Raw genomic sequence first — 27800 nt, 5'->3', positions numbered from 1 at the left:
TCTCAAAAAATGTATTCATATTTCCAAAAAGATTTATTTGATGATTGGCAACCTCTTTCCATCATGTTTTTGAATGCTGTAACTGGTGTCATTGTCATATTGTAATTCTGTAAATACAGTTTATTCTTGGAACTATTAATGTCTGCCTTGAAGTAAAATATATTAGAAATGTTTCATATAATAATAAACACTTTTGAAAGACATTGCTGAAGGCAAAGCAAATTGATGAGAAACTAAGCTTGCCCAAGAGACATCCAGTGCACCCTTGATCATGATTTTATCTCCTCCTTACAATTTTCAGTAATTTTTCTCCATTGTCAAATTAAATCCTGCAAATACACAGTGATATTCCACTGTAAACAAAAAATTAGTTGTAACTTCCATAAGCTAGTTTCTTTCATTGAAACCTGTTATAGACCTTCCATTTTACTTTGAGCTTTTTTTTATGCTGTCATTAATGTTGATATAACTTGATTAATATTTTAAAATGTTCCATGTAGTACGGTCCGCTTACCCAGACTGACAAATTTATGATCTCCATATCTTAATTCTCTAGTTTGGATGAAACTGAATTTAATCAGAGCTCGAATGCTGTGAATCATGGTCAACATAGAATCAGAACTTCTAATTAATTTCAGCATCAGTCCCAAATTGCCTTTGGTAAAGGTTTATTAACTGAAAACTAAGACATATATAATAAACCCTAATAAATATGAGCGTAATCATATGAACAAGGCAGTTCTCTTATACCATTATTTGGAATCTGTAACCCTTCCTGGGTTACCGGAAGGGTTACCCTGGGTTAGTGAGTGTAATGTTTTTTGGGTTTGTGGGTTTTCTGGTTGGGGTTTTTCTTGACAGTGGTTGTTTTGTAGTAGAAACACCAATGAATCCAATCAAGTTTCTGATTAATAAATCACACAAAGATTCAGAGCAATAGCTGTATGTGATATAGAATACCACATGTTACAGAATATCCATTCATATACGGACAGACTCTTCATCCTCTGTTGTAGTTTGAGCAATTATTTTAATTAGGCATTTGAATAATACCGTGGTTATCTAATTTTTCTTTAAAGAAATCAAATATGCACAGTTGTTCAGTTTAATGTTCTTGTTCAAATGCAAATCAACTGTAGAATACACTGGGTTAAATTAGTGTTTCTGCTTTAGGACAAAGATGGAGACAGGGCTGTCCATCATGCAGCCTTTGGTGATGAGGGTGCTGTGATAGAGGTTTTGCACCGAGGCAGTGCAGATTTGAACGCTCGCAACAAACGCAGGCAGACTCCACTTCATATTGCTGTCAACAAAGGTCATCTGCAAGTTGTGAAGACTTTACTGGACTTTGGTTGCCATCCTAGTCTCCAGGTAAAGTAAATATTAATGTAGATTCACTTTTCAGCTACTGAATTTTATGATCTGCTGTGTGTAGATGCTGTTTTGTAGGTGATAGAAGAATTATGGAAAATGAGATTAAAAGGAATGGATCTTTTGAAGTTCTCTTCCTAGCTTCCACCAGCATGTGATCAGCTGTAGTAAAAATGCTATTAAATCTATCTGTTTTCTTGACAGCTAGATAGGCACCTGATTTATTCTAGTCAGTTAATGTTAACTGGTGTTTTCACAGACTAGTTACCTGTAATTATTAACTTTCTTATCAGATTAATTCCTTCTCTGTTGAATTTACAGCTGTTGGCTCCTTCTGCAAGATACAGCTTTGAATAGTTTGGCTGATGATACTGTGGAATGTTTCATTAAAAGAAACCTTTTTTTCAGAACTGATCTATCATTGATACAACTGTTTAGCTAGATTCTCTTTTAAATGTTCAGCCTTTTATCTAAAAAGCCCTCATGCATAGGTCCTGAAGTACCATAATTTCCCAGGGAGTTTTATTTATAGTGACGGTGGCAGAAGCTGTAACGTATGAACGCAACCTTCTGTTGAGAAGGTAGAGTTAGAAACCTGCTATCAAATAAGCAGACATCTCCATTCTGCGTGAGCTGAAGGCAGCCACGTGCAGTGCCTTAGTGAAATGGGTAAGTTTGAAGAGGTTTGCAGCAGAAACAGAAAGCTGTTAACATTCTGGACAAATCAAGATACACAGTAATAACACGTTTACCACCTTGTTTTGCCATGCCGATAATCAGTGATGTTTCTGGAGCTGTATATCCACTCTGAAAAAAATGAGCAAACTTTCTTGAAATTAGTGAATATAGTGATTGTTTATTTATCTGCTTCCACTTGGCTTTGTAGGTTTTGATCTTGCTGAGGTTGAGCAGTTAGCCAGCTAATGTCCATCCAGACATTATTTAGTATTTGTTGAACGGTAGATGTAACGAGGAGCCTGATGTGTTGAGCCCAGTAAAGGGTGACTGTGTGTCATATAATCATGTATGGTACATAGGCAGCCAAACGGGATGTGCCCGGCTTCAAATTATAGAAGTCTGTTTGAATTGAACAACTCAGTAGAATCATGCTATGAAACTCCATCTGGGCAATATAATTGCCATAGAAAATAATGACCTTTCAGATCCTGCATGTGTGATGAGAAAGTCCGTTGTGCAAATGCAAGTAGGCGATTGGTTTCATGGATGAGAGCACAGGGGGGTCGAGTCAGACTGAGGCATGACTGGACTGGCCAGCACACTGCTACTTGAGCCAATTCACTATGTAAACAGCAACGTATGTTAGCCTGTAAACAGCATATTCCATAAACATGATCAATTAAACCAAATAAAAGCCACATAATTTAGTTTTGGCAAACTGTTTCAAGTGTTTCCATATTGTAGCACTTTGGCAGTTTTTGATTCTCACTGTAAAGATATAAAGATGTGTTTTCATACTAGTGCATTGCTAAAATGTTCAGTTTCTGTGTTAGTCAGTTTGCAGTTGAGTCAGTGTCAGTAGCAAAAGACTTCATGACTTATATGGTGTTAGAATTTTACTGGAAGCATAAATCTAGCGAGTTTGCCTATATAACAGCAAATAAGCTTAAATGGATGTGTTTTCTCACTGTTAGTCTAGAGCATTCCTTTTCAGTCCAGCCATTCAGGTCCTTGAGTAAGTAATGTACAAAATGCTTCAAGGAATAAAAAGTATTTTTCCCTTATTTGGGATATTTGAAAAATAAAACACCGAGCTAAAAATATAAATACTTCGCCTGTTCAATTATGCAATGAAATATTTTCGTGTACCTTGAATACTCTAATCTGGTGTTAGCCACAAGAAGTTTAAAAGCTTAATGTTGCTTAGGATATTGGCCTTTGCTTCATGAAAAATGATCTGCTTCGGTTAAAACAACAGATATGCCTAAGTGTAGTACCTGGGCTCTTATTTTATTTTGATTTCCTTATCCTTTTATTTCGTGCTGTCTTTTTGGTATTGTCTTTTGCATATTTTTTATGCTAGCTCAATCTTAGCATTCATTACTCAGATTCCCTGCTTTCCTCAGCCTTACTGGTTTGCTCTTTGTTGCGTTAGATTTTGTTGCTGTCCTGTTATTCATAAATTGTAATTTGGGCATCAGCTCTATCTGGGTATGAGATATGGAGGCGTTGATGTTGACATCAGTGGCTTCGGTACTATCAGATGCGAGGCATAAGTGAGCTCTGGGTTTGAGTTCTGGTGGTAGTGTAAACACAGAATACTGGAGCCCTGGCTAGGATTACACACTGAAGTATTTGCAAAAGCAGAGCAAAATCAGAAGCACCTTGATCTGAACTCTGCAGTGTAGCATCACTTCTTAGGTCTGAAGAACTGTTTTGTGTTTCTGTAGTGTTTCCTAGTGATATTTAAGCGCATTTTTTTTCTTTAATGTGGACATGTGAAAATTTATGTAAACTGTTCCTGGTTTTAGGATTCTGAAGGTGACACTCCACTTCATGATGCAATAAGTAAAAAACGTGATGACATCCTTGCTGTATTGTTAGAAGCTGGAGCAGATGTTACTATCACCAACAACAACGGGTTTAATGCTCTTCACCATGCTGCGCTAAGAGGAAACCCTAGGTAAAGATTTGGTTTTAAAGATTGTTTTAGCATTTGTAAAAGGAAAACGTGTATGGGAGGGTAGAATTATGGTATTCTTTCAAAAGATCCTTAAATCTGCATGTAACTAACTTCTTCAATTTTGATGTTGCCTAGATATGTATCTTTCTAATACTTGAGAAGCTGTTGTTAGAATGAAGCTACTAGTCAGTTTGGTTTAATGCTGTATTCAGGTAACTCCAGATACCTGGGAAGTTTCCTCTGTTGGCTGTAAAACTTTGCCAATAAAGGTTTTTGTAAGGAAGCTATTAAGATCTTAAGATAGGATTTGTAAAAATGTTTCCCTTCTTGAATGTTGGAATTGGGAAAGGGATTTGAGTTTTTAAGGAATATTTACTTGGAAATAATTACTAAATATACCATGCAGTTATAAAGTGATCTTAGGATTGTTGTGTTACATCATGCTTGTCAGTATAAGAAACATTTAATTTTTGTTTTCTTGGAAGTATGTATAGAAGGAATTTCTTATTTCAGCTTTTATAGAGCAGCTCGTAGGAAGAAGTTAGTTTAAGGCATAACATGTTTTATGCTAGCTGCATACTATGCATCTGCATTAGTCTTCAGTTAAGATAGCTTACAAAAACTATTGCATAGGCAGAACTTAATAGAAAACCTGCTGCGTTTGCTGGTTGCTTATTACGTTGTTGATAAATGGTATTTTTCAGAGCTGTCATTCGAGCTTCAGTAGTATTTTATTGTATGGTAGAGAATTCGGTACGGTTTACACAAAATAAGAAATGTGTGTGTTTACTTGTTTAACTTTACTACTAAATTCTACTCTTCAGTTGAGTGAAGTTGGACAAATAAGGCTGTGTATTAATATATGGGAATAAAATCTGGGTTAGTCTCTTAGAACACAGCTATCAAGACTGATAGCTAAAAAGTAAAACATTTATATATATATGGAATGGAATCACACTTCACAAAGTAAAAGTAGTGGTTGGAAGTGTTGATAGGAACAATAAATACATTTACTGTTTTCTACAGTGCTCATAAAAGTTCTGCAAGAGAACGTGTCAAGGACCTAGTGAAGGAAGCTTATTTTTAGCTTTCAGAAGACAATTCTTTCAAGTCTGACTTGGTAACCTCTTCACTTAATGTGAATTCTCCCTATTTACATAACAGCATTAGCCAGGAGTACTGTTGCCTGTCTCCAGCTACCTAGGTGGAGTATTTTTTGTTAGTTTTTGTTCTGCGATGCTTTCCTTAGACTCTTGTATTGGTTGGTTTGTGTGATTTTGATCTCAATATGAGACACAGGGCAAGTGTATGGGGGGGGGAACCTCCTCTTCATAGGGATGCTCAAGATTTTTTCTGTGGGTGAAGGCATTTTTTCTGTAGGAGCAGCAGATGTTTGCTTTGATGGAGGGATCCAAATTGTAGTTCAGACTGGGTCAGTTTTGTTGGTGGAATGTGAGGCATATTGCAGTTTTTCCCAGAATCCTCTCTCCTTTACAAAGATTTTTATTGGAAGAATGGGAAAATATTTCCAGTGTTAGTAATTTGAACCCTGTGTAGGTTCCCCCCATACACAGGGTTTCACTTGCATCTACTAAAGTTAGATATGTTAAAGCTGGTACCTACTTTTTTTGGTTGCAGTTGGATCTGAGCACTTCTGAAGCATGGAAAAAGAGAGAATGCTGTCTCCCATCACAGTAGTAGTAGTTTCATTCGTTCACAACATTGTGTAGCTTACATATTGGCCTGGGAACAAGTTAATGAGAATGAAACAAAAAAAAAAATCTATTGTGAAAAATGTCTAACCCACGCCTCCCCGGGCCAACAAATCATTGCAATAGTTTGATTCATTTAGAAGTTAAGTTTTATTTTCTTTAAGACTTTAGTGATAGTAGTTTATTTTATTGTTGTTTCCATAGTTCTACCACTGGCCTGTTTCTGAATGAAACCAAGGGGTTTGTATTTGCCACTTTGTTTTTCTAATTTGATCTGGAACGATAGCTATTATAATCTGTTAAATGCACTAAGCACGAGCTACTTAAAACTGTTAAAAATGCCCCCCTGAACTTTTAGCCTGTCGCTGACGTGGGTCACAAGTGGAATGTAACATACTCTGCTTGAAACCTTCCTTAAGGACCTACCTTTCCTAATCTAAGCTTTCCTGCTTCACCTAACCTGTAGTTTCTGTGCTTCAGGCTGTGGTGCCTTACATGGAATACAATGCACTAAATTACCCCTAAGGTCAAATAGATAAATATTTTATGAAAATTAAATATGTATCCATAGATGTATGTAAGCATATGTGTGTGTGTGTATATATATATACACACACTTGTAATTATACCTCATATGTTTTTAAGCATTGATAAAGTCCACATCCATCTTCCTTTTTGAGGATGATAAAATAAATGCATGTATTAAGTGCATGGATACCACAATAAAGTGGACTAGATTTCTGTAGAAATTTTTTACAGTTGATATCAAATAGGTATTTGGAACAGATTTAATTTTCAGTGCAAAACCTATTCTGCTTCTTGCTCGAGTTCTGACCTTTACTAACAGTAAGACTCTTACTAACAGTAAGAGATAGCCTCCAACAAAAAACCCACACAAACTGTGCAGAGAAGAACATTTGAAACTTTTTAATTTGTAATATAAAAATAAATATATAATTTTAAACATTTGAATATTAGATAAATATTGCAAGATAGATAGCAATTTATGTCAAATAGCTTAACTTTTTCTCAGCACTTAAATCTTCCCTGACTGTTCGGTAGTGCTTTCCAGAAGTCAAGGTGTGTTTTGGAGAGCATCCTATTGTTAGTGGAATATTTCTCTTTAATAATTTGCTTCTCTTCATACGTTGTGAATTGGTACAGAAACAGAACTTCTGTTTTTGATGCTAATGTATAATGCTGAAAGGTAAAATGGATGTTATTCAGCTTATGCTGTAGGTAACTTTAAACTTGTACATAGGAGACAGAGCTAAAAAGAAATTTTAAATTAAATGTGGGGAAGTTAAGACTTTAATACATGGCTTCTTGTTCGTGAGTTTTAACTGAGTCAGTCTTATTGAAAGTGCATTTATTTTGGACTTTTTTCAAAGTACTGTGAAACTCAAAAGCTTGGCAGACTTAGCTTCTTCAGTGTTAATGAGATTCTTCAGACAGAAAAAAGGGGAGTAAAACTTGAAAATACTGTACAGTCTGGTTATTTTTGCCATGTTATCAACTCTTGGTTATGTTTGATCTATTTGCATACCTGTGACTTCAGATTTTTGAGCTGAAGACATGACTCTGAAGTGTAGGCATATTTTATATCTATTGCCCCAGTTAGTTTTAGATTTGCATTGTATCTTGTGAAGACAGCTTTATTCACACTGCAGCTAGCATCTTAAATAGAGGCTGCTTTTAGAGCTGACCTGACTTTGCACATGTGTACAACTAGTTCTTCAGAGCAGTAAATTCTGCTGGACTTCAAAACAAAACATTAAAATCTTGGGGTAAGATACAGATTTCAGATACTACTTTCTAATGCCAAGGAGATGTTATCTTTATGTTCATAAACTAGCAAGCAGGATATTGTGGTTTAAAATGGAATTGTAATTTTTCCCTTTGGTGGTTGTCTTACTTAGATCTCACCTTGGGTTTAGATTTGCAGATGGCATGAACTGGTTGGCAGTGGAAATTTTTAGCTAGGGGTTTGAGAGGTGAGGTTTCTCACTTCTACTTAGTGTTAATGAGTCTCTCCAGGGACTTCCGTGCTGGTTGTCATGGGGGTCCTCAAAGAGACAAGTTGTGAGGTAACTGAAGAGTTACACAATTGTTTTCTAAACGAGTAAAAGTGATTCTTCAATTTCCTATTTGCAGTTCTGACAGTAAGTGTAGGTTGAAGCTTAGTTGTAGCTGAGTGCAAAAAAAAAAAAAAAAAAAAAAAGCATGTGCCTAAAACCTCTTATTAAAGTATTATGTCAGAAAATGCTTTGAAAGAATACTTTTTTTCAGATTGGTTTGGAGAAAGAATATAATCTCCGTGAGCAGGCCTATAATTAGATGGCAGATTAGCCTGTAGCTGTTGAGGTCAGTGACAAATTTGTTATCTTTAAATAGTAAATAATATGCCCAGCATGTACAGGATGGCAAACAGTTCCTACCCTATGGAGTTTCCTCCTTTATGCAATCAAAATGAAAAAGGTGGTTGGGGTGGTGGGGAGGGGAAGACAAGGTGTGCCCAGAAAGTAGACCTGCCCTACATTACCAGTACTGTTCAGGACTGCTCCCGTTGATTAGTGGTTTTTGGTCGGTTCTGCTACAAAGAGCAACAGACTTTGAGGGGAAAATACAAGACACAGTAAATCATTGGAAAATATGTTTATTTCACTCTTTACCTATATTCTTTATAAATGTTGTAAGAGATCAGTTTTTACTGAATATGGACAGAATATTAAATGCCAGTAGCTCCTTACAAATACAACCTTCAAACTGTGGAATACAGAACTTCACGTAGCATCCGGTTTTAAAAATACAAGAAATCCTGTAGTGATCAATGCATAGCTACAGCTGGTTGAAGGGGACCAAATCCATTGAAGAGGTGATTTGGTTCCATTTTACCAGCTTTAGCACAGCATTGGAGTGCAGGAAGGTTATAATTCAGTAACATGTTTTTAAGTACGTGAACAGTTCACAAAGAAAACATGGCTTTCTTCTGTGTTAGATGTTTTGTTTCTAGACAATGCAAATTTAAATTCCCTTGCTAATTTAGAGATTGCAAAATGGAAAGCTGTATACACAAAAGCCTGTACAGTATCCAGGTTTGTTCCTTCCTAAAGTATTTGCCATAGGATCTTTGGATGAGTCTCAAATTATAGTTACAGTTTTAACTTTTTTTCTGTCTGCAATAATGAAATTCTAAAGTACTGACCAAAAACTGTCATCTTACAATTTCTACTCATGTAGAGCTCCCTTGCCTCTCTATGTTAAACTTTACTGGGGAAGGAGGTTTCAGTTTCCCCTACCCCCCTCACCCCCCACCCCACCCCCCAGTTCATTTTCTGGCAGGTTCCCTTTTGCAGCTGTTTTAATGCTGTGGTTGATTACAGCATAAGTATAAAAGTCAAGTGCTTTCAATGCCATTACTGTATCTCTGGTTAGTATTAACTTTGTAGACATTATTATATAATGTAGCAGAATGGATTATTATTTTTTTACCCTGATAATATACGTAAAAACATTTAATGCCAGAAGAATACAGCTTTTAAAGAGTAATCTAGGGTTGCATTTGATTTCTTCTAAATTAAGGTCCTTAATACATTTGTGCATGCTCACGTAGCTTTCTTATGTTGTATGTGGAATTCTTTTTGAGCTTTGACTGCAGTGAGAAGTAGGGGGCAACCTTAGTTCAAGCCATTCACTAGTAATGTGTATGTCAAGTATAGTCTACTACATCTGTTTGCTGCATAGTCTGATGCTGGTGAGAAGATTTATGTAAATATATTCCCAACACCATGTATCCTAATAGAAACATAGCAGGTGTGTCACTTGGACTTAAGCATTAAGATGGCTATAAAATTAGTTGCTATTTTTACCGGTTATACAGGAACCGTTTTACAGATACAGCTGCTCAAGTGCGCTTTTGGATGGCAATACAGTTTCATGTACTGGCCATATCGGGACAAAAAACGGCCATGGAAAAAAAGCCGTGTAGCATTTGATAATGTCAGCATCTGTTATCCCTGTCAGTCACACAGTTGAAATGTTTGAGTTACAACTGTGTCAGCAGATGCCCAAAGTTCAACGTGTGCTCAGTTAAAACTGAACAGCTGATCTAAGTGATGGATGTGACATTTTAGAGTGACTGGATATGTATTCTTAGGATATGTTAACATGAACTAGCAGGAAGTAATGTCAACATATAATTTTAACTTTTGTATCACTCGAACTGTCATTTTGTTTTGGAATAGTGTTGCAATGTTATACAAAGAAGACAGGAAAGAACACAACACCAAGAATTGTTACCAAAATCCTTTCAAGTTAAATTCAAGCTGTTAAAAAGTTTGTCTCCTTACATAGTGGAAGCCAAATCAATTGTTGGGGAGGACAGGAAGTCTTCAGGAAAAGAAGGAAATGCTTAGGAATTAACCCCTCTGTAAAGCTATTGGTAATGCCAGATTGCCTCTGTGAGGATGTTGAAGTTCGGTAGCATCGCTCCATTTAGAAAAGCTACTACGGTTTGATTTGTTTCCCACTATAAACTGGGTTTAAATTTAAAGATACTGTAGTCCTCGTGCCAGAATATCTGCTCATAAGAGAAATAGCTTTAAAACAAATATTAATATCTTACTTAAGAAAATGGTTCTGATAAGATAATGTTTCTTCTTGTATATGTTGTTCTGTAGTTTGAGATAATAAAAATAGCAGGCTATGTATAGCTATTTGAGAATTACGTGAGTGTTCAAAAATAAGACCTGAAAATTGTGTATTGATTTTATTTATCTGGGAGGAAAAGAAACAAGAAACTTTAGTCAGCACAGGGATACAGTTAAATCTTTTATCTGGGCCAAATGTACCTACTTATCATGGACGTATCCTATTTAATAACTGCTTTTAGAAGGCTGCTGTCATGAATATGAATGGTTGGATTGGTGAGCCAGGAGGTCTTTCCTTGTATTTTGCCTTGTTCCTGAATTGGATGTTGAGTGTTTTTACTTAGGGATATGGTATGCACCAGTATATTTTAATTAATACTGCTTTTAGAACTTGAAACTGTTGCAGGATTATTTTTCATGTGGTTCTTAAAATTTTCTGGATGCTGCAAAGTCGCATTTTCATGGCCAATTTTCTTAGACTTGGATTTAAGATAAATTCAGCTTACTTGAAAATAGTATTTAGGATAATTTGCCTTTTAGGTTGTAGTTGTCACTTGTGTTCTCATTTAGGAATCTGTCAATAGCTCTAATTTGCTGATTAGCAACTGTGGCCTAGAAATCTCTGTATTGTCACTTTCTGTGCATAAACCTGACACTGCACTTTGTATCGAAGAGCTCAGTGAGCATAATAAGTGCTGATTGGGAGAAAATTCCAACTTAAGTCTCATATATTGCAGAAGTTATCATACTCAATTATTCTGGATATTCTTTTCTCTAAATCGCAGCCTTAATTTCTTAGCTGTTCCTACTTGTGTCTCAGTTGCAACCTGTAGATTAAATGTTCTTTGGTAGGTGTAAATTTAAATGTTACCGTCTGAAGTAACACAGAGCCTGGCTGTGATTAGTAGCACAATGGCTTTTTTTTTTAGTTAGATACTTTTTGATAATCAGGCTTTTAAAATTAGTTTCCTATCTATTAAGTGAGGAGTACTGGTAATGATAAATTTTGCAGCTATGCTGCAGTCTTAATTGGTGCATTTCAAGCATTCATTTCCAGCCTTGTTTTGAATTCTTTGTTTACAACTAATGTTCTGCTTATCAGCTGTTAACAATTCTGCCTACCCACTCTTATAGTCACTTAATTTAATGTTTTGTGATTTGTTACTAACAAGTATGAGTTATTTTGGCAATACCAGCTGACCCTTAGCAAGCCAATTTGTCACATGAATGTCATTCAAACAAGAGGGAAACCTGTTTCTTCCAACAGCTGTTCAGTTTCCTCTTACTGGTCGTTCCGTGCCTGCCAAAAATACATACTTCTTTACATTCCATAGCATTGTATGTTCATATGGGTACATAAAGAAGTATGTACTCTGAGCAGGTACACACACTTTTGCCCGACTACCTGTCGGATGAACCTGAAAATTATTTTGCTGCTTTCTGTTGCTGTTGCTAGGTAAAACTCAGGCTGACAATTCTTTGGAAGAGCAATGTTATGATTAACTGGTATAGAAATAAACTTATTATTCTAACTGAACTTTGTAATACAATTTACCTGCACAGTGGCTTAAAGCCGGTTATAGCTCATTGTTCTGGGATGGCATGGACATTAGAAGTGCTTTTCCAGATTTTTGCAGCCTCTTGCTGTTTGTTCTGAGTGACCACATTTGAGTGGAGAGTTGAATCTCTGGTAGCTTTGCAGTGTATTTTCTTGGAATTCGTAGTTGTATTCCACTGTAAAGACTTCAGCTTCCTCCCAGGTCTTCTAAAAGAGTTCCATGCTGGTGTACAGTTTGCATCTAGTGTCCTGAAGGGAAGTACACACTTGTCTAATATGGCAGTTACAAACTTTTTTCCTACCCTCCCCAATCCCAATTCCATCTCTTTTGCATCCCATCCAGTATTCTGCGAACTCTTTGCAGGTTTATACTTATCTCTGCTGTAGTTCAGAGTGGTTTAAAAAAAAAAAAAACCCAAACCAAACAACAGCACATGCCACTGGTGATCCTGCTTATCATAAAGATGATGACATTGAATTAAGAAAACAACCTCTAACTGCTGTGACAGTATTTGGATTGTTAGGCCAAAGGTCACACATGAAAGCTAATACCTATTCAGTACTTCTGCGAGCAGTTTTCTCATTTTTTAAAATTGGCACTCACCTGCTTCTGTCAAAATCTTCTCCACACTTGAAATATTTGTCAACTAAAAAAACAAACAAACCCCAAACCAAAACCCTTAAAGAAACAAACCCCCAGTATGTGTTTGACTTCTAAGGGGCTGCCAGATATAGCTTATGGTTCCTTAATTTGTCATTTCAGAAGTTGGTCGGGTTTACAGTAAAGGGTAAGCTTCGTCTGTACGACGTTAGAAGGTAAATTTGAAATAAACTTAACAATTAGTAAACGTAATAGTCGTAAGGAAAGCTGAGAGCAGAGGAAGGAAGAATTTCTGCAGCTCATGACAAAAACCTAGTGCAGCTGATAGAGAGCAAATCAGAGTGTAGCAGTAGCTAGCACAGTACTACAAGGAGAAACAGCAATGCAGCATTAGAATCGCAGCAGTCACATTCTAGTTTAAGTAGGTTGTTTTCATGTACATCTGAGATAAAGCACCTTGAAAATTTTGCTTAGTCCTACTTGAGAACTCAGCATCGCACTACCACACTGTTTATTAGATTTTCTTTTCAAAGTTGGTTATCTTTTAGTTGTGCATAGGAAGATATGAACATATTTCAACTGAAATGACAACCAGCTAATGGCATTGCAATTTTTGAGTTTATCTTCTTCAAAAAGAATTCCACCTACCAAGCAAGTTGGGGTTTTTTCTTTCCTATGAAATTTGGACTAATGTTGTTTTCTTTCAACCTGCTCTTTACACTACAAATGCTTGATACTTTAACACACTCAAATTTAAGCTGTTTCCCAGAGTATAGGGATTAATATAACAATTAAAAAAAACATTCTAGTAAATAAGATAGACATGCAGAAAGTCATAGGCATCCTTTAAACGTGCAGAATAATGCAGGTCTCCTGATGTTCTATTACCTGTAAGCTTAGTATCATGCAGCATTTGCAGTTGGAAGAGAGGTAATGACCTAGAGACACATCAGCAGCAGCCATCTCATCCTGAGTGCTCTCTCACTCTATTCGCTGAATCAGCTCTTCATTACATGGGGGGGGGGAGGCAAGGGGGGGGCAGTGTCGGTGCATACAGTACCTCACCACCTTAAATAGATAAAACTTAAAAGGAAAAAAAAAAAAAGAGCATTAAGACTGGTGCCTAATTGGCACCTGCTGCCTTTCTTGGAATACTAAAATATGGATGATGTTGTATAGAAATTATACCTTATGTCTGCTGGACTGAGAGTTAAGGCTCCAAGGATAGATGCTAGGAAGCCAAGGGAAGGTGAACTTAGCCCACTGTCAGATGAAAATCATCACAGGCAAAAAGAAAAATAAAAACCCAACAAAAAACCAAAACCAAGCCCCCAAAAGTTGGAGTTGCTTCAAAAAAAAAAAAAAAAATTAAAAAAGGCACACAAAAAAAGCGCGATCGTCTCCCCCCTCCCCCGGCAAATATTGGTTTCTTCTAGTTCCTTAGATATTGCACTGCATCTTTTCTTGCTTGAGGTTATGTTTCCAGGCTTAACTGTAGGCAGGTCTGTGTTGAAGCTACTTTCCATCTTCAGAGGTCAAGTCTGCTCGCGAGGTCAGGGCTCCTGCACGCACACTACAGAAGACACTAACCGTATTTCCCACTTAGAGGGCACAAGCAAAACTGTTACGGCTTTATAGGCAGCTAAGCATTTGAAACATGCACTCCCAGGCAAACGGGCTCTCTTGTGCCTCTCTCTTCCCTGACCATATTTAGTCAACCATTGCAAAAAATAGTCTCTCAGCTGTCGATTGTCGATCCGGGAGCGGAGGGAGCCGCTATCCAGCGCTCTGCCTATTGATTGTGCAGCCTGCACTTCCACTGCGCTGAGCCATTTGTCCCCAGGTTTTTTTAGCAATGCCAAATAAAGCGCTCTCTCGTGTTTCCAGTTAGATTTCCCAGGTTTTCACTGAGCTTGCGCTGCTACTAGTAAACCCTGATGAGGTTGTCACTATACTTAGAAACATGGGGGGGGGGGGGGGGGGGGTGTCGGAGAGAGAGGAGGGGAAAAAAGGCAGCCCTGCTAGTAGCAAGGCAAGGGCTTCACGCAGATACAGAACAATAAATACCAGCGCTGCCGCAGCAGGTTGTGTAACCTGGTTTCTTGATCAGTGAAAAATGCCACGAGTAAACGACACGCTGATTAACATGAGGTCTAAGCGGCCTTGTTCTGCCTCTGCTTCTAAGTTCTGGGCCGCAGATGGTACTGTTATTTCATAAAGAAGAAGCTGGCGCTGATTTGTGGCCCCACGTTTCCATACTCGAATCAGAAATGATTTGAAAAACATTTAAGTAGTAAACTCATATAACTCCATACTATTATGTTTAATAATTCTGTAGTGTTTTGTTTATAATGCTTAGCCATAAAATTAATTTTTGAAAAGTAAACGCATGCGTAAATGAGGTGCTGATGTTCTTTCGAAAAAAAAAAAAAGCTCAGATGTTTTAGAAAAAAATAAAAAAAGAAATAAAGTGAACAGTACGCTTTGTTAATCTTTCAGGTGTACAAAATTGGCCTGTAATAATAAGACTAATAACTACACATTTAAAATCTGAAAAGAGGGATTTTCCTATTCATAGGGAGTTTATGCAGTGTTTTCTTCAGAAAAAAGTAACTGAAACTTAGTCATTTAAATACAATAGTCAGGAACCCAAATACTTCAAGACTGTCTTTTTTCAGCCAAAAATTTTTCTGTTGCTTAGGAGGAGGAAAAGTAAAAAAGCTGAAAATCTCTTGATCTAAAATTACATTAAAGGAAAATGCCTTCTCAATGAATATTGATACATTTAGTGGTTACTAATATATTAAAGTTTAGTACTGTGGAATAGAGAGTGAATTGCAAAGCCCTGAACACAGCACTATCTTGGATTTATACTTCCCTTGCTTTCTGTTGTGTTGATTTTGTCCTGTGCTTGGTAGCTGTTTACCCTGTAACTTCTGTTGCAGTGCAGCTTTCTGGTAAAAGTCACATATTATTTTTTTCATTTCTCTTTCTTCAATTTCACAATCATATGCTGAAGACAAAATTGTTATGTAAGATCTAGGCTAATATAGAACACATTTTTGTGAATTCCATGTATATTTATATACTGCATTGTTTCTTTAGTTTCACGTATATTGACAGATTTTTTTCAGATACCAAGTGATACTTGAAAATGCGAGGGACAAAAAGAAGGAAACAACCTGCCTATTTAAACTTGTGCTGAGCCATCAGTCAGATACAAAATATTAAACTCTAATGTAAAGATACAGTCTGTTTGGTAATACCAGTCTAAGGTATTAATCTATGCTCTGTTACTCGTTCCTGAGGGATACTTCCTTCTTCGTTCTTCCAGTGTGACTCCCCGTACTGCGCAGGCAGTGTGGTGGGGACCAGATGAGGGAACTGATGTGGCTTGAAGTTGTGTGCTGACATACGCTTAAGATCATGTCGTTGCCAAAAATAGCGCTGTCCTGCTCCTGTGTTACTTCTTGCGCTATGTTGGTACAAGTATTCCTTCGCTTCACAGTGAGCAGGCTCAGGGTGCTATCCTGTATGAGAAATAATCCAACAAGAAGGGGTGACTTCTTAGATGCTGTGTTAGGACCACTTTTTGGGTTGGTTGTTTTAGGGATTTTTTTGAGCAGAGGTGGTAGTCAGAGAAGAAGAATGGGTTTAGTAAAAAGTAGTCTTGCTTCTGTTGTGTTGTAAAATGCCTGTCAGACTATATAACCTTAAAAGACAACTTTGCAATGGAAGCTGTCTTCAAATCTGATCTGTTCCTTCAACTGTTTGAGGATGTACCAGTGAAAAAAGGTGAACAGGTTTAGCCAAGCCAGGGGTGGGAATAAACTGTGGCTCGGGTCTGCTGGGGAGTGCTTCAAGCCAGGATTGTTGTAAAATACCTTGTGAAATCATGTCACACTGAGCCAGTGGAAAGCTGACCTGAGGGAGCAGAATGACAAGGGAGTAGAGAAACTTGTAGTAGAAAGTGCACTGAATCATTACAACCCCTAGAGATACGATTCCTGGTAAGTTTATGCTGATCTAAGACGTTGCTTCTGGAAAGGGCAGTCTGCCCTCACTGCAGCTCTGGCTTCATCATTTCCTTACTCCTGTTGCTTCTAGTGATTGTGAAGTCGTAGGGTAAATTGGGTTATTTCATTGATCTGTCTGAAAGCAAACTTGCCAAATCAGGAGTCTGGCAGGTTGCTTCACTCACTAGACAGCAATGTGTCTGTAGAGCCAAGATAATGCAGGAACTGAAGTGCAGGGATAAGTGGGATTGTGTCTTTCAGTAGCAATTTAAGTTAAATGTGGTATGCTGATTGTGAAGTAGCCTCTGTTTTTTCTTTATGCTTAAGTATCTGTTCTTTAAAAAAACAAAAAAAACCCTGAAGACAAACAAAACCACCCTACCACCCTCACACAGGTTCCGTACTTTCCCCATTTAAATCATTCTGCAGTCAAATTGCAGCTGGTAGCAGAGAATCTTCTCTAGTTTTTCTTTATGTACTTTTTAAACAGGGTGGAAGGATGCCTTTGCAGTTAAGAATGCTAAATCTGGAATCTTTTATACAACAATGTGCTAGTTTCATCTTGCTTACAAGTAGTTTGATCTTGTAGGTTTTTCAAATAAATCCATTATTGTATGTGGCATTCTCGGGTAATGCTGATGAGCATCTGTAAAAATTCTAGGAGTCAAGTACTGCATAAAGAAAGAGATTTTATATGTAGGTTGATAATGAATAGTATACCACATGTTAAAATGTTTGGTCATAACAATGATTTTTTTTTTTTTCTTGCTACGTCTAATATTGGTAACCAGTGTTGAAACCGTTGCCCTGTGGCTAAAAATGCATCAGGTCTGTTATGCATTTTATGTTGCAGATATAAAATCAGTGCTGTTGAATTTGTATTCTGCTATTATAAATAACTTAAATAGATCATATATGTATTAAGCTGTGGCTGCAGACCTCTAAAAACCTGAATTAAAAAAAAAAAACATGAAAGAAATGTCTCAAATTAAATGTAACACAGTATAAATGGGTGTTCCTTCTACCAAATCACTTCTTCTAACTATTAGAGCCTGGAATGTCATTTTATGGGGATGAATTATGTGAATTGTGGTGGTGTTATGAGTTAGTGTACCCCCAACAGCTGAGCTGGGAAAAGCAACATACATCTTGATTTAAGCACCTGTGTTTTCTCATTACCTTTTTGACTGAGCAGGTGTTTAGTTCCTATGAAGGAAGAACTAGTTTCCTCATCCCCTTCAAAGCTTTATAGACAGCTTCCTCAAAAATTTTCACTAAAGTCTTTCTTTGATTGTCCCATCTAGAAAATTTCAGAACTTGCAGAAGATCATCCAACTGAAAAAGGCCCAAAATCTTTCAGCTTTCTGCTGACCTGAAAATACCGCAGACCAACAAATATTACAAAGCTTACCTGTTACAGTTTTTTTTATTAGTAATAATCTTTACATAGCATAGCAATGGTGTCATTTCAGTGTTTTGATCAGAGCTTTAAGCATCTTATCAATAATCTTTGCAGCTACTCAGCCACGTAATCTGTAACAGCTGAATACACTGAAGATGATAGTCTGAAGAGTTTTCTTCAGCTGATTTCATGGTCAGTGTTACCATTATACTTGGTGATTTCTTGACCTTTTTGATAGGTGAAAGTGAAAGTAGTCTGTGGTCTGTTTTACTGTATACAAGATGAAAACAAGTTTTCAGGACTCATCTGTGTTGTGGTCCTAAAATGGAGCAGTACAACTTGGCTTCTTTAATACTTCGTGTGGAAAAGTGAATCAGAAATTACTGTGTAATTACGTGCATGCAACATTAATTCACTAATACGACTTTTTATGATACTATGCATGCCTGTTCCAGTGAGTATTGTTCTAAATGATAGCCACTTAGCTGTCAAAATTTTGGCAGCAGCTCTAGAAAATCCTGCAAAATAGAATAGCTGTAGGAAGGAAGGCTGCAGTGAAGGAACTTGGGCGTTGAAAAGATCTTGTGCCTTGGAAGAACTTACTTTTCAGCTAATGAGAAGGAGGATGCAGCTGCTGGGCATCATACAACAATTTGCCATTTGTAGCATGTTAGTATCTTGCACAATTTTAAGGGGTCTTGCCATAAAACCATCCTGCCATTCTGCTGCCCAGTAGTTTAGCACAGTCTGGAAGAGAGACAGATGTGGTCTCCACTTGCATAGGCAGAAGCAACTGAGGAGTAGTTACTGGCCCTCTGATTCTTTGCTGTGAAAAGTAAGATAAAGATCTATTACACACAGAAGCTGTTTGTTTTGTTGGTACTTCTGTTTTTTCAGTAGTACCAATACATGTTAAAAGCATCCAAAAATGTAGCAGGCATCTCATTTATATGAAAGCAAGATACCCCCAAATATTTTACAGTTGAACTTCAGATGAAAGTTTTCCTGGTATTTGACAGTAAACTAAATAGGAAAAGATGTGAAAGAGGATCTAGTACAGCTAGCGCTCTTGCAGATATTAGGATGAATGAGTTTTTTTCATAGCATACAAAATATTAAGTCAATTTACTTCTTTTCTTTCAAAGATGAGAGTCGTTAAATGGCAATAATAATGTTTCAGAAATATATTCATTTCTTGATGCATCTGTTAAAGTGTGTGAATGTACTTTAAATTTTATTTATTTGTGGAGTTGACAGTTTCCTTATTTCCTTACTGAAGAAAAGGATATAAAATGTCATCTGAGTTGATTAGGACAGCTCTGTGTTTAGTGACTAAAGCTACTTTGGAGACAAGCTGGCTGTAGTTACAGATACGAGAGTAGGTGACTTCCCATATAGCTGTAGCTGCAGTTGTAAAACAAATTTCTTGACCTTGGGTTTTTCGTTAGGTTGTTGTTGTCCTGCCTTTTACTGGTCATTCACAGTGGTCATATTGCTTCTCTCAGTCATAAGGAATTTTCAGGTAATTTTTGTTACGCTTTTTAGATGATCCACAGTAGATACTCTAGATCAGGGGTCCTCAAACTATGGCCCGCGGGCTGGATACGGCCCCCCAGGGTCCTCAATCCGGCCCCCGGTATTTACAGACACCACCACCCCCCCGCCGGGGGTTGGGGGGGAAACCAAGCAGCCGCAGATGATTGCCTGCCACTGCATCCGCGCGCCGGCCCCCTGGTTAAAAAGTGTGAGGACCCCCTGCTCTAGAGCTTTACAGGGTCTTCAGAAGCCTGGAGCCTGGCAGGTGAGGATAAAGAGCTTACATGGCACGATACCCTGAGGGAAGCCACTGTAGAAAGTAGACTGGCTGCTTGTGCCACTGGTATTGTGCGCTCCTGAGATGTGTTCTGCATCGGCTTAGCTTTCTGAAGAGCTGATGGTGGTGTGCCCAGATACAGTCCAGATACGATGCAAACCACAGTGCTCCAGACTTGTTCCCTCTCTAAGGCAGCTAGAAACAGTTCTGATGTTGCGAACCAGAGACATATTTATATCCCAGGCTTGAAAATACATAATTTCATTACAAAATAAATGGTGTTAAACAAGTACTAGTTGCATTGTTAATTTTGCCACATTTCATAAAGCTTTGGTGACTTGTATTTTTCTAAATTACGTCCTTAATTTTGGAAATTCCTGCGTAAGTGAATCTCTCAAAGAATTAATGCTGGTGTTTTGCGTTTTTTTTCCTCAAAAATATTCAAGTCTTTCTCTAGCACATGACAGAGCTGTAGAAGGTGTTATGAATAGAAGCTGAGCAATGGTTCACAATGAGTACTGTACAATCCGCTAAGTGTTGCTGTCTTATTTTGCTGTTTTTTAAGTGATTTGGACTGTGAGGAAGTGAGAAGCTTAGTCCTGCCAGGAAGACAAAAAATCCTAAGAGGTTGAGAATGGTTTCTTTTTTATTTGCTTACCTCAAGAAAGCTGTGATTATGGTGGAGTCTAAAAAGTCTGAGGCAACCTACAGACTGCAAAATGCGTTTGGTTGCTGGCCAAATGCTTATTTCCGTGCTGCAGAGGTCAAACCTCCAGCCTGGCTGTGGATGCTCCACATAGCAGTTGGTCATGGGTCTCCTGTGGGCTTGTGTGATCCTGTGGCCTGGAGATGCAGTAGCTTAGTTCTGGTTCTTTGAGACACCGAATTTGGAGAAAGAAAGTAACTGTTACACTGCAACTGCCAGGATGGTGCGTTAAGTATGAAAGTGAGGATTTATGTTGCGTACTCGGTGCAGTAGCAGGAGAACATGGAGATGCTTAAGAAGTCAGGGTCTGTTAGGACAGCATCCAAGCAGTGTGTAGGAAGGTACTTACTGGTACAGTAGCCTACCTCATCGTAGCCTACCTTCTACTTTCAGGAGGGCTCATTGGAGTGAGCTATCCCCCGAACCACAGCTTTTTGTTTGTTCTGTAGGAAACCCTTTGGCTTACTCTAAAGGAGAGCTTAGGATTGAATAGCACTGATGCGGTGTGGATGTTCAAGGTAACAGATTTATTGGAATTAATTAGGAGCTCCGCTTGACAGTGCACTCATCTGTTGAGAATATTTTTAAGTAAAAGCTGAGAGGCTCATTTTATGAGGATATTTATGAGGCTTATTGAGATCCTGTGTTTTCAATATCAGGTGGCTAATGAAGAACTGTGTAATTCAGTTGTAGTATCTGTTGTGCGAGGCATTCTGTGACTGAGTGGTTCCACTTGCATTAGCTAGTATTACTTGGATTTTTATATTTGACTTTTGTGAAGAAGCTCTGGTTTTCCTGTAAATAGCATGTTGCTTCGACAGTAGGGAAAGGTGAGATGACAGAAGAGGTGTCCTGGCACAATATTAACAGTAGTCTCTGGCTTTCTGTTTGTGTCTGAGGAACTGTTGTAAGGGAGCTGCACGTGCTGTTTATAAAGATAAGACAATAGAAACATTAAGTTTGGTTACTTACCTATTCCAGAAGCTAAGTGAAGGCACGTGAACTTAAGGAAAATTTATTTCTGAGAGAATATAAGATTGAGCAATTTGTTTATCTAGCATTGTGTTATTAATACCCTTACCGCTGCAGTCTTTGGACTTAATGGATTTTTCTCTGCTTTAATACCTATTTGCTTTTCCCTGCCCTTGAATTGGAGATAAAAGATAATAAATCCCCTTCCTTTGATAGGCATCTTGCTAAGCACATATAGAATTGGGGTGGAATACTAGACACTACCATGGTATGTTAAACTCAGTATACTCAGCCACTATCTGTTACAAAAATACTCCACTAATATTCACTGTACAGTTTCAGCATCCATTTTATTTGTGCCTGAGAGATCGTACTCCAGTTTCATCTCAGAAATTGAAAGTCTTAACTGTTACAGCCCATGGCATAAAGAAATCTAATAGAGTGAAACTTGCTCATTAAATAATTAAGGTTGCTATAAGGATTTTGAGGGAGAACAATTCCATTGTCCATGTTTCAGAATTTGTGTGAATACTCTTTTTAAGGAACTTTTTAGTGCTAGATAACATTCTTCTGAAAAACTGTGATTCCTACAGTCTGTTTTGGGTATTGTATGCTTTGTTTGTGTGCTTTAACTAGAAGGAACTGAACATGAAATTATTATACTTTGGAGCTGTCGCTATAGCTTTTCACCCACTCCCTTTTTGAAAAAATACTACTGTTAGCTTAGCTTACTTTGTAGTTCTGAGAATGAATATTGTTTTACTGTTGTCCCGTGATCATTTAACAAATACATTATAGGTCCATTTATGCCATCTCTGCATGTTTATTTCAGTGCAATGCGTGTATTGTTGTCCAAGTTACCACGACCATGGATTGTTGACGAGAAGAAAGATGATGGTTACACTGCCTTGCATCTGGCAGCTCTCAATAATCACGTGGAAGTGGCTGAACTTCTGGTGCATCAGGTAGGACTCTCCTCTCAGGAGGATTTAAATGTCACACTTCATTTAACCATCTGATGTGAAAATAGTTTGCTGCTTGATGCCTGCAATCGCAATGCAGAAGCAGTGGAGCAGAGAGACGTGGTGAGCTCTAAAGGTCAGACTTCCCTTGAGATCATTACAATGGCCTAATGGTGCAGAGGGACTGCAAAATTTGATACTTTTTGATTCAACAGATCAGCATTGGTATAGTGAACTGTAAAAGTACTTAATCACTTCTGCTCTCAAATCTCCAAACTAGGAGTCATATTCAGGGTCATATTCACTGCCCTAATGGACTGCCTTGAATGTAGAAGATAGTGCTCTAATGCTTTGAATATCGTTCAGGGCAATGCTAACCTGGATATCCAGAACGTGAACCAGCAAACCGCTCTGCACCTTGCCGTTGAACGACAGCATACACAAATTGTTAGGGTAAGTATCTTACTTGCATTAAGCCATATGGTTAATGTTACTTGACTCAAGCTGATTGTAGCTGTTAAGACATGGGTACTTCACGAACATTTGAAAAATGATAAAACAACATGTAGCCATTGAATATTTGTATCATCAATGCCAACTTGCCCAGAAAGTCAGGTGGTAATACAAAGGATGTTTTGGGAATGCTAAATTTTTGTACATGAGCATTATGGTTTCCCCTATGCAGTTGCCAATTCCAGCATCCCTCCTGGTTGGCTAAGGGAGAATGTATTGCTCTGTTACTTGTTTTAAGTCTTGCAGTCCTGTAAAGGGACCTTCAAATTGTATTTTTGATGCCTTTTGCTGATGAGTAATTATTCTTACTCATAGCTTTTGCAAATTGTAGCTAAGTGAAAGATCTTCTCATGAGTTTACCTACTTTTCAGTCTTCTGAGTGTAACTTTCCCTGTTCTTAGCTTGGGAGAGCTATAAGCAGTAACAGGTACCTTACCAGTGAAAGCAATGCTATTTCTGTTCTTTGCCTGCACAGCTGCAAAAGTTAATACTTCAATTTAAATAAACTTTGTTACTGGCACAGGAAATGGCAGTACAGCACAGCTTGCCCATTGTGGCCTGCATGCACTGTCCGTATGGGACCTATGTGACAGTGTTTGGATTGCTAGCATGGGCTGTTGAGGGTCAGAGAGCACTCACTGCTGTAGAGGATGCTCCCTGTGAGTGAATACATCAGCCTGGCCTTGGCCCTCTGCATAAATCTTTAAAATTTGTCTTGGTAGAATGAAAGTCACCTTATACTAAAAACTGTCTCTTATTCAGGCCTAGAGAGAATTGTCCCCCTTACACAGACCTATATCTGCGGTTCTGTTTAGCATTATTTTGCCATAAGGTTTCTCCATATCCAAGGGCTGATGGAAGTGATCCCCTTACAGTGAAACATGTGATATGGCCCTATATCTGGAACTGCTTGCTACCAAAAGAATGATTTCCTAGAGTCAGTGTCATTTGCATCCCGCAGGCTATTTGGGAGCTATATTTGGTGAGTTCTTGTGCCCTTCTGGAACTGACACGGTACCTGGGAATACAATACTAATCTAGCAGATGAGCGGGAAGGTAGGCATGTAGAAGAACAGTATGCGTATTGGACTGATGTGCATGTATCAGAGAATGTCCCTGTAGAGTATCCATACTTCAGAGTTGGATTAACTTTGAGAAGTCCTAAAATAGCTCATGCAGCCATGCAAAGAACACGTTGGCTCCGTATTTCAGAATTAATTCCTATTGGATACCTTCCAGGGCTGGGCTTGTACCCTCAGGCATCTGTGGAATAGTGGTCAAAGGTAGCAGGGCTCTTTTAAAAGCCCTGCTCCCATGACAAAGGGTGGTGGTTTGCTGCTTCTTTACATATTTATATATTATAACTTTTGCAAAGGCTTTGAATTTCTGTGGTAGCCAAGGATTCCCAGTTGCTCTGGAAAGAGTTCTCTTCCAGATTTTCTTCCTGGAGAAACTCTTAAGCAGTAAATTACTAGTGGCAGACACAGGATATGAATATGAGAAAGAAAATCGGGTCACAGTAAGTCTATTTAGAGAGTGTAAGAAGATGGGGAGGAGACTGTTGCAACTATTAGCTGGTTTTCTTGGTTTTACTTGTGGAAGAAGAGTTTGGGAAAGCTTTGGTAAGCTGCAGTCAATGACAGGCAGATATTTCCTTGAAAATTTAAGTTCTGAATTTATTTCAAGCTATTTTTCTCTTAGCCTTTTCTAGACACTGAGATTCTTTGGTTCTGAGAGGCTGAGATCCTTGCAAGCATATAGGTTCTGAAGAGGGAGATCCCCCTTCTTGTATTCCTGTTTCTAGGCCATGCCTTTTGCTTCTGCTGCTAATCGGAATTTTGCAGAGCAGCAAAAGCTCAAAACCAAAGTTAAAGCCTCAGCTTCTGTCTACAGGTTTCTGAACAGCAACAGTAACAGGGTTTAATTTTCAGGAGCAATTGTAGTTTGTCAGCGTGTGTGGATGTTTTGGGTTTTTTTTTAATAGTATTTAAGAAGGTTCTGGGACATTGAATTATGGGATGGCTGTATGCAAAGACAAAATGAATAGGAAGGCCTGTGCAGCCTTATGCTTGCTTTCATATCATGTGACCTGGAATATGTGTCTAAAATTAGCCTTAAAGATGAGTCTTACAGTTTCTCTGAAGTGTGAGATAGTATTTAATAATGTCATTGGGGTTTATGTCTTCTGCTGAGTAAGGGCAGGCCTAAGCGCGTGCTTAACTACTTTGCTGTTGAGAGGTTACTGTAAATTAAGTTGTAAAGTTTAGCATGGAGTGGAAGTGGCGATTTTCGAGGTCGTTGAAGCCTAATAGTAAAGAATATGTACATGTCTAAAGTATTGCTCACTTGTTCTGTTTCTGATATATTGCTGTAATGTGTTACATTGTTTGTAGGCTATCTTGTAAGAATTAAAGGCTTTGGATGGTAGAAGGAATCCTCTAAAATAGCATCTTTTGTAACACTTCCTCAGCACAGGCAAGAATTAGGTTTCTGCAGAAAAAAGCTTGATATTTCACAGAGACAAATGCTTCAGTTGAGGGGGAGCTCCATATGTGGAAATATAAGGAAACTCAACTGTGAATTGTAACAAGATAAAAGTATAACCCTTTTGGACGTCCTAAAGCATCCTAAACCCTACTTTCCTGAAATTACTTTTAAAATTAATAAATAGCTTTTTTCGAATTTTAAATCGTGTTCTCTCTCTTTTCAGCTTTTAGTCCGTGCAGGTGCTAAGCTGGATATTCAGGATAAAGATGGGGATACTCCCCTGCATGAAGCCCTGAGACACCACACCCTGTCACAGCTCCGCCAACTCCAAGACATGCAAGATGTGGGCAAGGTAGATACTGCTTGGGAGCCATCAAAGAACACAGTAAATAAAATGCATTTATTTATTCCTTTTTTTTCCTGTACAGTTGTCTCTTTATTTGTCTACTTTCTCTAGTTCTGTACTGTTGAACTGTTTTTTGGCAGCATAAGTTTACATAGGCATTCTGCATTAAAGTGCAGTGTAGGCAAAAATCATACTGTTATATGTGGCTTTTCACATGTAGGCATTATCTTTGTTAAAGAAAAATAGGGTTATTTGTTCAAAATACTATGACAATTCTGTCTTCCATAGTGAACTTGTATGACTGCCAAAAAATCAGAAGTAGTTTTTTAGGAAAGAGAAATAAACAGTATGACAGTACAGAATAAGACTAAAAGTGTTTTCTGTGGTTCAACATCTTGCATGACTTCGTAGCTTTGTTTAGCTGCTTCTATAACCTGAAAGTGTATTCTATTAGAACAAGGCATTCTTAATCTTCGTATGTTTATTGTTAGGTATTTTTCTGACAGAGTTCATTTCAGAAGTTGTGCTGTAGTAAGGAAGTAGTCAAGGAAACTGCAGGTAATAAAGGTCAAAATGTTTTCAAAATGTTTGGAAAAAGAAATGCTTACACCTGAAAACCTGTGTGAACCCCATATGCAAAGATAAGGTTTATAGTTGAGCTGATAGGCAAAGAAGAAATAAAATTCTGGAGTGATTTGGATTAAGAAAAAACAAACAACAGTCTTCCTTTAGAGATGCACAACAAAACAGTGGATCAGATTTGCTGAATCATTGGTTACCAGTGTCGTCATATGTTCTAATTCTAACTGTAGGTGGTAAGATTTTTGTGTTTCATTCAAAAAAAAACCCACTAGTTTCAAAACAGTAATTCCACTGTACAACTGATGTTTTTCAGACTGGTTCCTTAATCTCACTGATTAAGTACACTGGAATAAGCTTTGAAAAGAGATTCAAAACGTGACTGGCATATGTAAGAAAATGCTTGTGTCCTTTAAAGTGAGAGGAGGAAAGCAATTGCAGCTCAGCTGTTTCCATGATCTGAAATGGACTCTGAGAGGTGTCCAGAATACTTTGTGTGCATGTATTTAATTGTGAAATGAATGAACAGGAGATAAATACTTTTTCTCTGATTCAGTCGGTTTCTCTGTGGCCCATCTTATCAGTGGCATCCACAATGAAACTAGAATGGTTGTGTTTTGAGTTTTTTAACACAAGAAGTGTGTGTGGGGGGGTGTTACTGTCTGTTTAAATTTTAGTTTTGGGGTATTTTATGTTTCAAAGAATAAAGTTTTTCTTCTAGTTTCATTTCAGATGTATCTTTGGTTTTAAAAAAAGTAATTACACTTCTAGTTCATTTCTATTAAAATACTAATAAAAAAAAAGTGGGAGGGAGGATGCCACAGCAAACAATTCCCTGCATGATTGTATCTTTGCCTAACAATTGCCTAATGCTTAAAAAAATCACGATCAACCAGTACTTCCTGTGTTGGCTTGATCAAACTATTGGGTTGGATTTTTTTGTCGTCCCACCTGTCCCCCCCACTTTGTTTTGGTGCAGAGAAAAATTTTGCATAGCTAATAAATTTGAGAGGTTTAAGTGGTGTGGAGAAGATATGTGCCCTCGGAGAAGAGTTGAAAACTTCCTTATTTTAATTTTATGTGGCAGCAACGTAAGAAGTGACTGAAATGTAAAAGATGGAGTAAAGCCTGGTTAAAATATCTCAAAACTTTTCAAAATGATCAGCAGAAATCTTGAAAATGTTTTGTGCAAAATAGTAAATCAGAACAATAGCTGTACTTATCTACCTTTATTTAAATAAAAGTAATGTAAAAATGCTATAAACTAGATTTAACCAGTAAACAGTTTTAAGAGTAAGCCACCTTTGACCCAAAATAGTCTATCACAAAAAGACAAGATATGAGCTGCTAAAACATGTCCAGGCATCTGGACCTTTAAAGCTATCCAGGGACACATTTGTAATATGTCATGAGTAGAATTGCACATACAGGTGATAGATAATAGAGGATAAATAGGATTAATAATTTAGTCT

The 27800-nt window shown here is 37.7% G+C and overlaps 1 protein-coding gene across 8 annotated transcripts in view; it reads left to right on the top strand.

The window, feature by feature from the left end:
* Positions 1-27800, top strand: part of MIB1 (MIB E3 ubiquitin protein ligase 1) — an 83017-nt gene that overhangs the window by 34183 nt on the left and 21034 nt on the right. For 7 of the 8 annotated variants that reach the window (XM_055799052.1, XM_055799051.1, XM_055799050.1 and 4 more), the window contains exons 11-15: positions 1174-1371; positions 3861-4012; positions 22274-22406; positions 22770-22856; positions 25627-25788. In XM_055799052.1, the coding sequence (XP_055655027.1) occupies positions 1174-1371; positions 3861-4012; positions 22274-22406; positions 22770-22856; positions 25627-25788 (732 nt within the window). The remainder of the gene's footprint in view (positions 1-1173; positions 1372-3860; positions 4013-22273; positions 22407-22769; positions 22857-25626; positions 25789-27800) is intronic. The other variant, XM_055799053.1, reaches the window with a different exon arrangement.

Source organism: Falco peregrinus, chromosome 3 (assembly GCF_023634155.1).
Source record: "Falco peregrinus isolate bFalPer1 chromosome 3, bFalPer1.pri, whole genome shotgun sequence".
Lineage (NCBI taxonomy): Eukaryota > Metazoa > Chordata > Aves > Falconiformes > Falconidae > Falco > Falco peregrinus.
This window is presented reverse-complemented; position numbering and strand designations above follow the sequence as displayed.